This window comes from Petaurus breviceps, unplaced genomic scaffold, assembly GCF_028583685.1.
Source record: "Petaurus breviceps papuanus isolate PSGF00001 unplaced genomic scaffold, PetGlider_PUasm1.0 90752, whole genome shotgun sequence".
NCBI lineage: Eukaryota > Metazoa > Chordata > Mammalia > Diprotodontia > Petauridae > Petaurus > Petaurus breviceps.
The window spans coordinates 420,723-435,901 of NW_027187336.1; the positions used below are offsets into that span (position 1 = coordinate 420,723).

The 15,179-nt window shown below is 37.7% G+C and overlaps 1 protein-coding gene across 2 annotated transcripts in view; it reads left to right on the forward strand.

The window, feature by feature from the left end:
- Positions 1–15,179, forward strand: part of CUNH2orf76 (chromosome unknown C2orf76 homolog) — a 111,204-nt gene that overhangs the window by 78,039 nt on the left and 17,986 nt on the right. For both annotated transcript variants that reach the window (XM_069067764.1, XM_069067763.1), the window contains one exon: positions 13,479–13,516. In XM_069067764.1, coding sequence (XP_068923865.1) covers positions 13,479–13,516 — 38 coding nt within the window. The remainder of the gene's footprint in view (positions 1–13,478; positions 13,517–15,179) is intronic.

A 15,179-nucleotide genomic window follows, 5' to 3' on the forward strand; every position in this document is an offset into this window, starting at 1 on the left:
CCCTCCCCTGAAAATAAGCCCTCTGGTGTTTTTCTTTCCAAAAAAATAATAAGACAGTTTCTTATTATTGGGGAAACACGGTAGCAGGTCACTGTAAGTATTTACTCCATCTTTGACATACTGATACTGTAAGCAAGTCAATTCACGTGTCAATGCTCTAGGCACTTTGCCACTATAAGTTGCAGAGCAGTTGCGCTCTCCATTGCTTAGGGGAGTTTCCTATACTAAGAAAAGTCATAGGCAAAAATAAACCCCAGTAATTTTTTACTTTAAAATGCATTTTATGACGTTTGTCATCAGTAGCTCTCTCCAAGGTCATTGATGACTGCTCTGTTGATAAATTCAATGACTTTCCCAACATCTTTTTTTTTTTTTTAATTAAGCAATCGGGGTTAAGTAACTTGCTCAAGGTTACAAGGCCAGTTATTTCTGGGTGTGGTGCTGAGTGTCCAAGCCCGGGATTTGATCGCCAGGTCGTCCCAACACTGGAGCCGGTGCTCTTACTCGCTGTGCTATCTGGCCGCCCCTTTCCCAACATCTTTATCCTATGTGGCCTCTTGGTAGTATTGGGCACTATTGACCTCCCCTTCCTTCTTGATATCTTCTCTTGCATCTGTCACATTGTCCTTTCTAGGCCTTCCTCCTTCCTCTTTATTTCTGTTTCTGGCTTTACATCTTTTATTAAAAAAAATTCTTTTTTGTTGTTAAATTAATCACTACTAAACATTTCAGTATAAAAAAAGAAAGAGGCTTGTATAAGAAACTGAATTATTGTTCTGCAGTTTGTTTTTTAAGCAGCATGTATATTAAATTTAACAAAGTAGTAATAAAACTGCTCTATTTGTGTCTGCCTCCTTCTGCATTTTTTGTTTTCTATACATCGAAATAGATATGTTTTTGAGAATCCTGTGGGTGTGTGTATCTGTCACTATTTACTAATATGCTGTCCCAGCCCTTGTCCCTGAATAGAAACCCTCTCTTGTGACAAATACGTATGGTACAGAAAAAAAAAAAAAAACAACAAATAAACATGTTGGCCATTTCTGAGAGTGTTTATACACATATACATATATGTGTATGTGCATATGTATACACAGATTCATTTTTTATAGTATTGCTGTCCTTCATGTACTCTTCTGTTCCAGCCAATTTGACTATTCTCATCCTCTCATATATTTTCTAGCTGATTAGCCCTACAGTTATCTCGTTTCTCATTTAATCTTTATCTATTAGTTCTTTCCCTTCTGCCATCTTTGCATCCATGTTCACATCCTTCTTTTTAGCATACCACTATCTTTCTATTTATCCACATTCCTGTTCTCAGCATCTTCATTCAGTTGACAAGTCTTGTTGGTTCTGCCTTTACAACTTTTCTCACTTTTCTCTCATTCTTTCCACTCATGTGACCAGTACATTTGTTTAGGCCCTTGTCACTTCTCCATATATGTATCATATTCCATATATATCACCATATACATATATGTGTGTATATGTACATGTGATTATCACCTCTATCACCAGGAGTATAGGAATCACTTTCTAATTGGCTTCCCTATATCTAGTCTATCTTCTCCAGTTCATCCTCCAGTTTATACAGTGATTTAAAAAAAATAAATTTATTTATTTACTTTTAGTTACCACATTCAGTTCCACAATCCCTTGAGCTTCAAATTTTCTCCCCCTCCATCTCTCACCCTCCCCCCTCCCCACCCGCTTCATGCAATCAAATATGGGATCTACAAATACCTTCACATTAAACATTAGTCAGGTTGTAAAGAAGGATTAAAACCAATGGAAAGAACAATGGGAAAGAGGAAACAGAACAAAACAAGAAAAAGAAAGAGAGCAAGTAGTTTGCTTCAATCTGCATTCAGACTCTGCAGCTCTTCCTCTGGATGTGGATGTTTCTTTCCATCATGAATGAGTCTTTTGAAGTTGTCTTGTAACCTAACATTGCTGAGAGGAGCCCAGTCTATCAAAGTTAGTTGTCATACATATGTTGTGTCTGTAATTGTGTACAGATTTCTCCTGGTTTTGCTCTTCTCAGTCAGCATTAGTTTATATAAGTCTCTCCAGGTTATTATGAAGTTTGTCTGCTCCTCATTTTTTATAGCACAGTAGTATTCCATTACATTCATATACCACTACTTGTTTAGCCATTCCCCAAATGATGGGCATCCCCTTGATTTCCAATTCTTTGTCACCACAAAAAGAACTGCTCTAAATATTTTTGTACATATGGATCTTCTAGGAAGTGGCATGTGCCAGGTGAGTCAAATCACCACTACCACCTCATAACATCTACCCTTAGACCACAGAGGAGGTAGTCCAGGATCCAGAGTCCAAGAGCCAGAGGATTTGCTTTCTGCTCACCCCCTCTCCCCAACCCGAACACCTGTCCTACTTCCAGCTTTGCCCATACAGGGGTCCAACATTCTCAGTACCACCTTCTCCTTCAGAAAGATCAACCAAGGGGGCGGCTAGGTGGCATAGAGAATAGAGCACCGGCCCTGGAGTCAGGAGGACCTGAGTTCAAATCCGGTCTCAGACGCTTGACACACTTACTAACCATGTGACTTTGGGCAAGTCACTTAACCCCAATTGCCCTCCAAAAAGCAAAAAAAAAAAAAAGATCACAGATAACAGTCACCTGGATATGGCAGAAATACAGACATCACACATTTGATGCAAGTCACTACACATTTGTCCTATACACTACAATGGTTGAGATATTCAGTCTTGTTTCTTAAAACTGTGTGTTAGTGTTTCTAGTTCAACCCCAAGTATCTGACTAAAACTTTTTTTTACAGCTAAATATTTAAGAATGAGCTCTTCATTTCTTATGTGTATCTCCTCTAATCTCCTTTATTCTCCTTAATTCTTTTATATCCTCCTTGATTGTCCTTGATTTTGCTTTTCTGACTATTCAGAAATAGAATTTGGACCAGCAAGTGGGCCTGGAATTCGTTGTTCAAATTTTCTTCAATATCTTCTATGTTTTATAAATTTCTTTTCTACAGTTTCATCTTCTGACCTTCCCTACTAATCAGACCCCTCCAAGTCTCCTTATTTGGTTTAAGTCTCTTCCCCAACTTCCTTTCCCACACCTTTTCCCACAGAAGCCAGAGGTGATTCTACAATCTTTCCTACTTCAGCTTTTCCCAGTATATCAGTCAATAAACATTTGCCAAATACTTACTATGTGCCATATTCTGTGCTAAGTGCTGGGGAACTTACATTCTAATGGGGGAGACAACACGCAAACAAACCACATACAGGATAAATAGAAAATAATTAACAGAAGGAAGGCAGTAGACTTGAGGGTTTGGGAAAGGCTTCCTGTAAAAGATGGGATTTTAGCTGGAACTTAAAGGAAGCCAGAGAAGCCAGGAGGCAGAAATGAGGGAGAGCATTCCAGACATAGGAGACAGCCAGGGAAAATGTCTGGAACCAAAAGGTGTCTTGCTTGTGGAACAGCCTGGACATTGGTGTCACTTGATCAAAGAATATGTGGCAGGGAGTAATATATGAGAAGACTGGAAAGGGGTGTGGGGGTGGGGTAGGTTTTGAAAGGCTTTGGATACAAAACAGAGCATTTTGTCTTTAATCCGGGAAATAATTGAGATCAACAAGAGTTTATTGAGTAGGGACTGACATAGTTGGACCTGTGCTTTAGAAAAACCACTTGGGGGGGGGCGGGGCAGAGCCAAGATGGGGGAGTAGAAACAGGACTTCTGTGTGACTCCAGCTTCCAACTCCTCCAATATATGTAAAAAATGATTCTAAACAAACTTTAGAGCTACAGGACCCACAAAGTGACAGAGAGAAACAAATCTCCTGCTGAAGGAAGGAAGGGTCCATTGCAGCATGCTGGGAGTGGAGCGCAGCCCCAACTGAGCTGCAGTTTTTGCCCCAGGGTGGCCCCACTAGCCAAGGCTGGAGCACTTCACTAGAATAAATCACCAGCAGCTGTAGTTATTTCCAGACTTCTCAATCCACAGATTCCAAAGACAAAGTAAAAAGTCAGTGTGAAAGTTTGTTGGCAACAGGGGGAGTGCGGTCTAGCTACTGCCCCTGGAGTGAGAAACAGAGGAGTCAGAGTGACTGCAGCCATTGCCACATGGCTGCTTCCAGTGCTCCTGGCCTGCAGATTGTAGGGGGACCAAGTGACCATTCAGAGGGTAATCACTTTTACTGCTTGGATCTGGATTGTCATCTTGATTGGTGGTCCTGGGGTGTGTGACCAGTGATCCAGAGTGTGTGGGGGCTGTAGAGAGGGCGCCCATGTAATAGCTCCAGCAGCTGCAAAAACCCCAGCGATTTGGGGCATAGCTCTCTCCATACTGGAAGCAGAGTTCTACCATGGCAAAGAGCTCAAAAGTCAAGTAATTGGCTGCCAATATGAGCAAGCAACAGAAGCACAAACAGATGATAGAATTATTTTTTAGGGACAAAAAGGATCAAGGCACGGAGCAGGAGGAAGACAACAGTCAGAACTCCGGCATCAAAAGCCTCCAAGAAAAATAGGAATTGGTTACAGGCCATGGAGGACCTCAAGAAGAATTTTGAAAACCAAGTAAGAAAAGTGGAGGAAAAATTGGGAAGAGAAATGAGAATGATTCAAGAAAATCATGAAAAGTGAGTCAACAGCCTGCTAAAGGAGACCCAAAAATACACAGAGGAAATTACACCTTAAAAAATAGACTAACTTAAATGGCAAAAGAGGCCCAAAAAAGCTAATGAGGAGAAGAATGCTTAAAAAAAAATCGAATTTTCCATATGGAAAAGGAATTTCAAAAACTCACCAAAGAGAATAACTCCTTCAAAATTAGATTGGAGCAATTGGAAGCTAATAACTTTATAAGAAATCAAGATACTATAAAACAGATCCAAACAAATGAAAAAATAGAAGGCAATGTGAAATACCTCATTGGAAAAAGCACTGATCTGGAAAATAGATTCAGGAGAGATAATTTAAAAATTATTGGTCTATCGGAAAGCCATCATCAAAAAAAGAGTCTAGACATGATCTTTCAAGAAATTATCAAGCAAAATTTCCCTGATATTCTAGAACCAGAGAGCAAAACAGAAATTGAAAGAATTGACCAATTGCCTTTTGAAAAAGATCCCAAAAAGAAAACTCCTAGGAATATTATAGCCCAATTCCAGAGTTCCCAGGTCAAGAAGGAAATATTGCAAGCAGTCAGGAAGAAACAATTTGAGTAATGTGGAAACACAATCAGGATAACATAAGACCTAGCAGCTTCTACATTAAGGGATCAAAGGGCTTAGAATATGATATTCTGGAGGTCAAAGGAGCTAGGACTAAAACCAAGAATCACCTACCCAGCAAAACTGAGTATAATGCTACAGGGAAAAATATGGTCATTCAATGAAATAGAGGACTTTTAAGCATTCTTGATGAAAAAACCTGAGCTGAACAGATAATTTTTTTTTTGAACAGATAATTTTACTTTCAAATACAAGAAGCAAGAGAAGTATGAGAAGGTAAACAGGAAAAAGAAATCATAAGGAACTTATTAAAGTTGAACTATTTATATTCCTATGTGGAAAAACAATAATTGTAACTCATAAGACTTTTCTCAGTATAAGGATAGCTGAAGGGAATATGTGTGTGTGTGTGTGTGTGTGTGTGTGTGTATAGAAGGATGTGTGTGTATATAAATATATATGTGTGTGGGCATTTGTATGTTCATGTATACATACCGTGTTTCCCCGATAATAAGACACTGTCTTATTATTATTTTTTGGAAAGAAAAACACCAGAGGGCTTATTTTCAGGGGAGGGCTTATGTTGTCCTGCCTCAGCTCTCCTCTGCAGCACTGCTCTCAATGGTGCCAGCAAGCAAATCACTGGGGAAGAACAGGATGACGCTCTCACTGCTGCAGCTCTGATTGGATGCAGCTCGGAGCACGTTTCACCGGGGCGGGGGAACGGTGCATACAGAGGGTACCGTAATGTAGCGTGTAGCGCAGGGGATCACCTTCACTACAGTAGCAATCTCAATAGGGCTTATTTTCGGGGGAGGGCTTATTTTAGAGGAATCTTACACAGTAAGGGGAGGGCTTATTTTCGGGATAGGTCTTATTATCAGGGAAACACGGTAGATAGAGGGCACAAGATGAGTTGAATATGAAGGGATGATATCTAAAAAATAAAATTAAGAGGTGAGAGAGGAATTTATTGGGAGAAGAAAGGGAGCGATAGATTAGCATAAATTATCTCATATAAAAGAGGCAAGAGAAAACTGTTACAATGGAGAGGAAGAGCAGGAAGGTGAAAGGGAATGGGCAAACCTGATTCTCACCAAATTTGACCTGAGGAGGGAATAACATACATACACAATTGGGTATCTTACCCTACGGGAAAATAGGAGGGTAGGGGATAAGAGTGAGGAGGATAGAAGGGAAGGCAGATTGGGGGAGATGGTAGTTAGAAGCAAATATTTTTGAAAAGGAATAGGGTCAAAGGAGAAAATAGAATAAGTAGGGGGCAGGATAGGGTGGAGGGAAATATAGTTAGTCTTTCACAGTATAACTACTAAGGAAATGATTTGGGTAATTACACATGTACAATCTATATTGAATTGCTTATCTTCCCAGTAGGGGTGGGTGAGGAGGGGGAAAAAATCTGGAACTCAAAGTTTTAAAAACAAATATTTAAAGTTTTTCTTTTGTACAGTTTAATCTTCTGACCTTCCCTACTAATCAGACCCCTTTAAGTCTCCTTATTTGGTTTCTACAATCTTTCCTACTTCAGCTTTTCCATAGCACACTGTATATCGATCAATATTTAAAAATTGGGTTTTTACATGCAACTGGGAAATAAGATATATAGGTACTGGGGTAAAGGGGGAGGATATAAGAACAGATTGGGGGAAGGGGTATTCAGTAGGCTTGCTATTTTGGGGTGGGGTAGGAGAAAGATGGGGAGAGGAAAAATTCATTCAAAATCTTGGGGAAATGAATGTTGCAAACTAAAAATAAATAAATTTTTAAAATTGGGGGAAAAAAAATAAAAACCACTTTGGTGCCTGAATGAGGCTGAATAAAGGATGGATTAGAGAGAGTTGAGACAGGCAGACCCATCAGCAGGCTATTATAGTAGACCTGGTGTGAAGTGATGAAGGCCTGCACTAGAGAGGTGGCAGTATCAGAGGAGAGAAGGGAGTGTACTAAAGAGACATTGCAAAGGTGAAATCAGCAGGCCTTGGCAACATATTGGATTTGGAGAGTGAGAGATAGTGAAGAATCAAGAAAAACACCTTGGTTGTGAGCCTGAGGGATGAAACGATAGTTTTGCTCTTTGCAGTAATAGGAAAGGTAGGAGGTGAGGAGTATTTAAGGAGGAAAATAATGAGTTCTCTTTTGGACATTTTGATTTTAAGATGTCTATTGGATATCCAGTTCAAGATGTCTGAAAGTCAGTTGGAGATGCAAGATTGGAGGCCAGCAGAGAAGTTAGGGCCAAATAGGTAGATTTTAGAATCATTGATATAGAAATGGTAAGTAAATCCATGGGAGTTAATGAGATCACCAAGTGAAATAGTATAAAGTGAAGAAGAGAAGTGGGCACCAGTGGTCAGAGGGCATAATCTGAATAAGGAAAGGAAACAGAGAAAGAGCATGCAAATAGGTAGGAGAAAAACCATAGCCTAGACAGAAAAGAGTATCAGGGAGGAGAAAGTGATCACCAGTATTATAGGCTATGGAGAGGTCAAGGAGAATGAAGATTTAGAAAAGGCCATTGGATTTGGCCTTTAAGAGATAATTGGTAACTTTGGAGAGAGCAGTTTTGGTAGAATTATGAGGTCAGAAACTGGATTGTAAGGAGTTAAGAAGAGAATGAGAGGAGAGAAAGTGAAATCATCTGTTGTACATGGGCTTTTCAAGGAGTTTAGCCACAAAAGTCACAAGAGATATAGGAGGATAGTTAGCTGGGATGGAAGGGTCAAGTGAGGGTTTTTTGAGGGAGAGGAGATATGGCCATGGTTATAAGCAATAGAGAATGAGCCAGTAGATGGGAAGAGATTGAAGATAGGTGATGGAGTAGGAAGAAGATGGGGATGGAATGGGATGGCTTGAGCCTGGGTAAGGCCATCTTACCATGTGAGACACGGGTGAAGGAGGAGGTAAAAGGCCTATTATAAGTGATAAGAGATGAGGAAAAGGAAACAGAATAGCTGCAAATGTTTTTTTTCTGAAAGGGTTAAGATTTTCAACTGAAAGAATGAAGAGAAGGGGACTCATGGGCAGTTTGCGAAGAGATATAAAAGTTTGGAAGAGCTGAGGGAGGTATAGTCGGATTTCCTAGCATCAGTGAGGTTATATAGCATAAATCTGTAGTGGACCCAATCAGATTGCATGATTTTCTCCACCTTCATTCAGTAGCATGTATTCTTCTTCCATTTTTATTTCTGTCCCCTAGCACTGTGTCTTATATATGTAATGTGTCCTTCAGAAATGCTAAATCAAAATTAATATTTACTGGATATGTAGCCAAGATGGTGGTGTGTCAGGAGCCAGTAATATTGAGCAACCCTCCCTCTCTTCAGAACTCCTCCAAACAGATCTAGAAAATTTACCAGACTGAATCCTAATAGGGAAATCTAAGAAAAAGTCTTAGTGAGTAATTTTTCCATCTCAGGTCTTCATAAGGAAGACAGACAGAGAAGTCTGTGAGTACTAGGGTTGGGGTCTGGCCAGGGGCATGCTGTGAGCATGAAGTACTCCAGAACTTCAGAGAAGCTCTTCAGCAGGGCAAGAGGAAGTCCAGACCCATACTGAAGCACTACAGAAAAAGAGGTGCCACATGAAAGCTTTTCCAGTTTCTAGTCATGGATCTAGGGCAGACTAAAGAGGGTACCTGCCACCCCCTGTGCACAGGGTTAATGTTCTATGGTAAGGAACACCAGGTTGAAGGTCTAGGCTGTGTAAGAATTGAGGAGCAAACAAGTTTAGAAGCAGGCAGTAGCTGTGTGAATCAGATGGAATCCCTGGAGCTAAGTGGGTTCTCAGATCAAGATTCTATCTGAATCTGAAACCTGCAGAAGAATAACCAGGTTAGGAATTCCAGACCAAAGGGGAACCTATAGTTCTGTAAAAGGGCTTGTATCCAACTGTAGTCTACTTGTTGCTCAGATCCAATCCCAGGTCAGGAACTTACATAACTCAGACCACGGGAGCAGTGATCAGACTTTGCCCTGAATCAGATCACTTTGGAACCACTGAAAGGTTGTAGGTTTCCAGCCTGAATTATCTCTGAAAGCCTAGAATAACAGCACTCAATATCTCAAGAAAGTAGCAGCAGGACCAGCCTAGACCTTCCCTCCAGAAGTGTGCAGACCCATTCCTTAACGTCAGGTTTGAAGTCAGGAAGGAGGTAGATTGGCAGAATGAGCAAACAAAAAAGGAATTTCACCATAAAGAGATGATGACAAGGATGCTCAAGATAAAAGACCCAGAAAAAGAGAATGACTCCAAAGCATCTATAAACAAAGCTTCAAGGAAAAACACAGTTTTGGTTCAAGTTTAAGTAGCATTCTTGGAAGAGATGAAAGCAGAGTTAAAGAGTTAAAAATGTTTAAAGAAATCTGCCCAGATTTTCTTAGAGCCATAGGGCAGAATGGAAATAGAAATAATCCACTTGTCACCTCCTGAAATATACCCCAAATAAAAACTGTCAGGGATATTATAGCTAAAATTGAGAGCTCCCAGGTCAAAGAGAAAAATACTTCAAGCAGTTAAAAAGACAGAATTCGAGTACCAAGGAGCCACAGTCAGGATCACACACAATCTAGCAGCTACTACTCACTACAAAGGAGTGGAAAACTTAAAATATGATATTCCAGAAGGCAAAGAACAAAAACTGAGTACAATCTATAATTCTTCTTGGGGAAAAAAATGGATTTTTAATGAAATAGACTTCCAAGCATTACTAAGGAAAAGACCAGAGCTGCATAGAAACTTTGAAGTTCAAACATGGGAGTGAAGAGAAACATATAATGGTTTAAAAAAAACAACCCAAAACTATGAACAGTGATGAAAGACTAAAACTAGGATAAACTGCTGTAGCAGCAAGCACCCCAAGCGTCCTCAGGGTTTGCAGCTACCACAGGTTCTTGGATCTGCTTTGTTAAAGGAAAGCAACTCAAAATGGGTTAACAAGCTTACTTTAATCAGTCAGACCATATATCGTTTACCTTGTTCAGGGCCAAAAGGTCAGCACCCTGAACCTCAAAATATACAGGCATAATTATCAAGACAGAAACATCAAGTAGACAGATTTCCAAACTGTCCAACCATTACATCCATACCCAGTCAACATCTGGGTTTCCACATTCTGGGTTTTTCAAAGCCGGGGGACTCTCAACAACGGCTTCCTAGAATTCAGATCAAATCACAGAATACTTCTCAAAGTGAGTCCCAAGACAAAGCTACACATCAGGACTTATATAGCCTTCTCCTGGCTCAGAGAATGTAACAACCTTCTGGACCCACTGGCCAATCAAAAAGTATCTACTGAAAAACAAGCCTCCCACCCCAGGCTTCAGGTGCACATTAGCCTAGGGGCAGGGAAGATCTTCAAAATTTACATTCTTATTACAACTGCTTACATTCTAACATAGGGAGATGATACATGTGTCCCCTCTGAACCCTAGCATCATCATGGGTCATAACCAGAGTCTTAATTAGACAAGGCCTTAGAGTGATTCTGATCTTAAGAGAAGAATGGAAAGAGAAGAGAAGAGGACTACACTAGAGGTGAAAAGCAAGGGAAGGTTAGGGAAAATTATCTCACATGATCAGGGCACAAAAGGGAACATCTATCTGTATGAAAAGAAGGCAGTGGGGAGCAGCTGACTTTTAAATCTCATTTTCTTCTGAAAAAGGAGAAGGGAAATTTGGAGAGAGGATGAATTAAATGAAAAAATAGTCCTAAGTAAAACAAAGTCATCTTTTTGAGGTGGCAAAGGTTGAGAATCTTAGGGAGGGCCCATAAATTGGAGAATGTCTAAACAAGTTATGGTATATAAATATGATGTTATACTATAAGGAATGAAGTAGATGATTTCAGATAAACCTGGTGAGACTTGTATGTACTGATTCAAAGTGAAGTGATCATTCCAGGACAACAGTTTGTACAATGACAATAATATGATAAAGAAAATACTTTGAAAAAATTAGGAATTCTAATCAGTCCAGTGACCAACCATGATTCCAGAGGACTAATGATGAAATATGCTACCTACCTCCTAATAAAGAGGTGAAAAGACCCAATGTGGAAAATGGATTTTACATACACATATGTATATGTGTGTATATAGACATATATATGTTTGTATATATGTCTATATATACATATACATATGTATGTATGTATTTTTGGAAGTGGCCAATGTGAAAGTTTGTTTTGCTTGACTACATGTTTTATTTTTCCTCTTTTTTTCTTATTCCTTCTCAATGGGGGTAAGAGGAGGAGCTAATTTGAAAAAAAAATAAAGTAAGAAGAAATTAATACATTTCCTTAGTTTTTCTTTTACATAAGTAATATTTTTAAAGCAGTGTTACTTTGATTTAACTGTAAATGAATTACTTAGGGGTGGTATCAAGGTAGGCAGGTTGGTTGGTGTAAAGTGGCATGAAACTATTGATATATCACAAGGTAGAGGTTAGTACTTTTTAGTGAATCTGAAGCCTTATGGAGGTTAGCAGTGGTTCTTCATAATATTTGAACTTGGAATTTAAGAAATAAAATATAGTAATGAACTTTTCTTTCTTTTTAAAGTTAAATTTTTTTTCAATTCCAAATTTTTTTCCTCTCTGCACTCCCCCACCTACTGAGAAGGCAAGAAATATGATACATATTATACATATGAAGTCATGCAAAACATTTCCACTTGTTTTTTCATATGACTATTGATAGTTTTGATTTCTTCTTCTGAAAACTGCTTTTTCATATTCTTTGACCATTTATTGATTGGGGGATGGCTCTTATTTTTATAAATTTGGCTCAGTTTCCTATAGATTTGAGAAATGAGACCTTTATCAGGGAAACTTACTATAAATTCCCCCTCCCCCCAGTTTCCTACTTTCCTTCTAATTTTGACTGAATTGGTTTTGTTTAGTGCATTTTTAATTTAATGCAATAAAAATTATCCATTTTACCTTCCATGATCTTCTCTATTCTTTTTTCTCCATGCTCTCCTAATTTGCTTACATCACCTTTTATGTCTAAATAATGTACCTGTCTTGACTTTATCTTTGTATGTGGAATGAGATTTTAGTCTATACCTAGTTTCTACCAGACAGTGCTTTCTAGTTTTCCCAGAAGTTTTTGTCAAATAGTGAATTCTTGTCCCAAAAGTTCAGATCTTTGGATTTATCAATCACTGGATTACTTAATTTATATTTGCTTTATATTGTACTTCTTTATATTCTAATCTGTTCTATTGATCAACTGTTCTATTTCTTATTCAATAATTTGACATTTGGTACTACTAGGCTGCCTTCTTTCCCTTTTTTTTTCCACTGATCCCTTGATATTCTTGACCTTTTGTTCCTCCAGATAAATTTTGTTATTTTTTTCCTACCTCTACAAAATAATTCTTGGGTAGTTTGCTTGGTATGGCACTGAATAAGTAAATTAATTTAGGTAGTGTAATTTTTATTATGTTGGCTCAGCCTCCCCATTGGCAAATAATATTTCTCCAGTTGTTAAGATCTGTCTTTTTTTGTGGGAAGATTATTTTTTGATTGTGTTCTTATAATTCCTTTGTGTGCCTAGGCTCCCAAGTATTTTATACTGTTCACAGTTTTTTTTTAATGGAATTTCTCTTTCTATCTCTTCCTGTTGGGTTTTGTTGGTAATATACAGAAAAGCTGATAAGTTTTGTAGACTTATTTTGTATTTTGCAACTTTGCTAAAGTTAATTGTTTCAACTAGTTTTTAAACAATTTGATTCTAGCAATGCTCTTTTCAGTGTATTCAGTTGGCCTTTCTTATTTCGATGAATCACTTGTGTTTGTTTTACTTTTAAAACCCACAGAATTTGTGCTGAAATTGGAGGTTTGCTACTCTATACTTCCAAGGCTGACCAATAAAAAAAAGCTGTGTTGTTCATTTTATCTGTTATTCAGAAGTAAAATTTACAGAACTGGCTTAAAGTAGTGGTATATTTCACATAATAAAAATATGTGATCCAACAAAGCCTTATAAAATAACTTTTATAGATATTTTAAATAAAATTTATAGATTTAAAAAATTCTAAATATTGATAAAGTTTTGTCGTACACAGTGTCAAATTTTAAAATAAACTTGTAATTTTTATAATTGCTCTTTCTCAATTTTATTTGCCTTCTGTAGAAAAGGCAAACATCCAGATTTCTCAATTTTCTAACCTTGCCAAAAATAAAAATCCATTGCAGTAATTTAAAAGACTTTATTCTTCTTTCAGATAAAATGAAGATTATTCATCAGGCACACAAATCAAAGGTATGTTTGATACATATGTACATATATGCTGAGATATATTATTGGTGATATTAATTATTAGGTAACAGTATAAGAATGATTTTCTCTTTTCTTAACTTCTTTGGAGCTATTCTTTTGAAAAATATTAACCTGGAAAGCAATTTGGCACTATGCCCAAAGGGCAACCAAACTGTGCACACCTACTTTGATTCAGCTATACCACTACTGAGTCTGTATCCAAAAGAGATCATAAAAAAGGGAAATGGACCTACATGCACAAAATTATTTATAGCAGCTCTTTTTGTGGTGGCAAAAAAATTGGAAATTGAGGGGCTGCCCATCATTTAAGGAATGGTTGAACAAGCTGTGGTATGTAAATGTAATGGAAAACCACTGTGCAATAAAAAATGATGAGCAGGCATATTTCAGAAAAACCTAGAAAGACTTATATGAACTGAGGAAAAGTGAAATGGGCAGACCAGGAGGTCATTGTACACAGTAATAGCAACATTGTATGATGATCAACTATGAATGACTCAGCCCTTCTCAGTAATACAGTGATTCAAGAAAATTACAAAGGACTAATGATGAAAAATGCCATGTATGTCCAGAGAAAGAACTGATGGATTCTGAGTGCAATTTGAAGCCTTTTTTGTTTTGTTTTTCTTTTAGTCTGTTTCTTCTTTCACAACATAACTAATATGGAAATATTAACAATGGCTCTGATATACACACATTTATGTATATAATATGTATGTATATATTTACATACATACACACATATATATGTATAGAACAAATATACAAGAGAGTCCAAAATTTATGTCATACAGATTATTTGCAAAGAAAACTTTTATTATCTCTCTGACTACTCATTAACCCCTATGCACTTGTGATTCCTTACCAGAGAGACTAGAGCAGAGGTAGGTAAAAGTAATATGCTTGTAGTGACCTAATATTGTTCAGATTATATGGACAATGAGTATAGTGACTGATTATTGGGAAGAAACCTTCTTGAACCACACAGGGAGCTCTAGACAACAATGTTCTTCTCACTTTTCTCTAAGGGCTTACATACACACACACACACACATACTCTCTCTTTATCTCTATCTTTCTTTATCAGCCTATTGTGTTACACTTAGTGGCTTAGTTGGTATTTAAATAGTCTAGAGTGTTAGTAAAGTAAAGGTTAAGTGTTTGATACTTATATAAGCTAAGTACTCTCATTTTATTCTCTGATCACAGACCTAACCAGCCCTCTAGCCAATGTGTACCAGTTATTGTAAGGATGCTGCAGTGAGAGTTTGCATAAATCAATATCTTTTAGCTTTACTAGAAAAACAGCAATATGACCTAGTGTTATCTTTGTATATAAGGGACATCATACATATAGACAATGTAAAACCTTGCCTTTCTGGCACCTAGAATTGTCAAGGAACTGGCAATACAGTGGTTTAGAAAGAAATGATCAGCAGAAGATAATTTGACCCATTTATGGCTACAACTTCAAAAATACAACCTGTTTTTTAACAGTCAGGCAGTGATATCCTTAAAGCCCACAGGATGGCGGACTTTCACTTGTGAAGCAAGAGAGTGGGTTGACATGATATACTGAAACTGAAATAAGAGAATGTTTTTTAATGCTACTAAAAGTCATTATGATAAATAAAATTTCCATTAT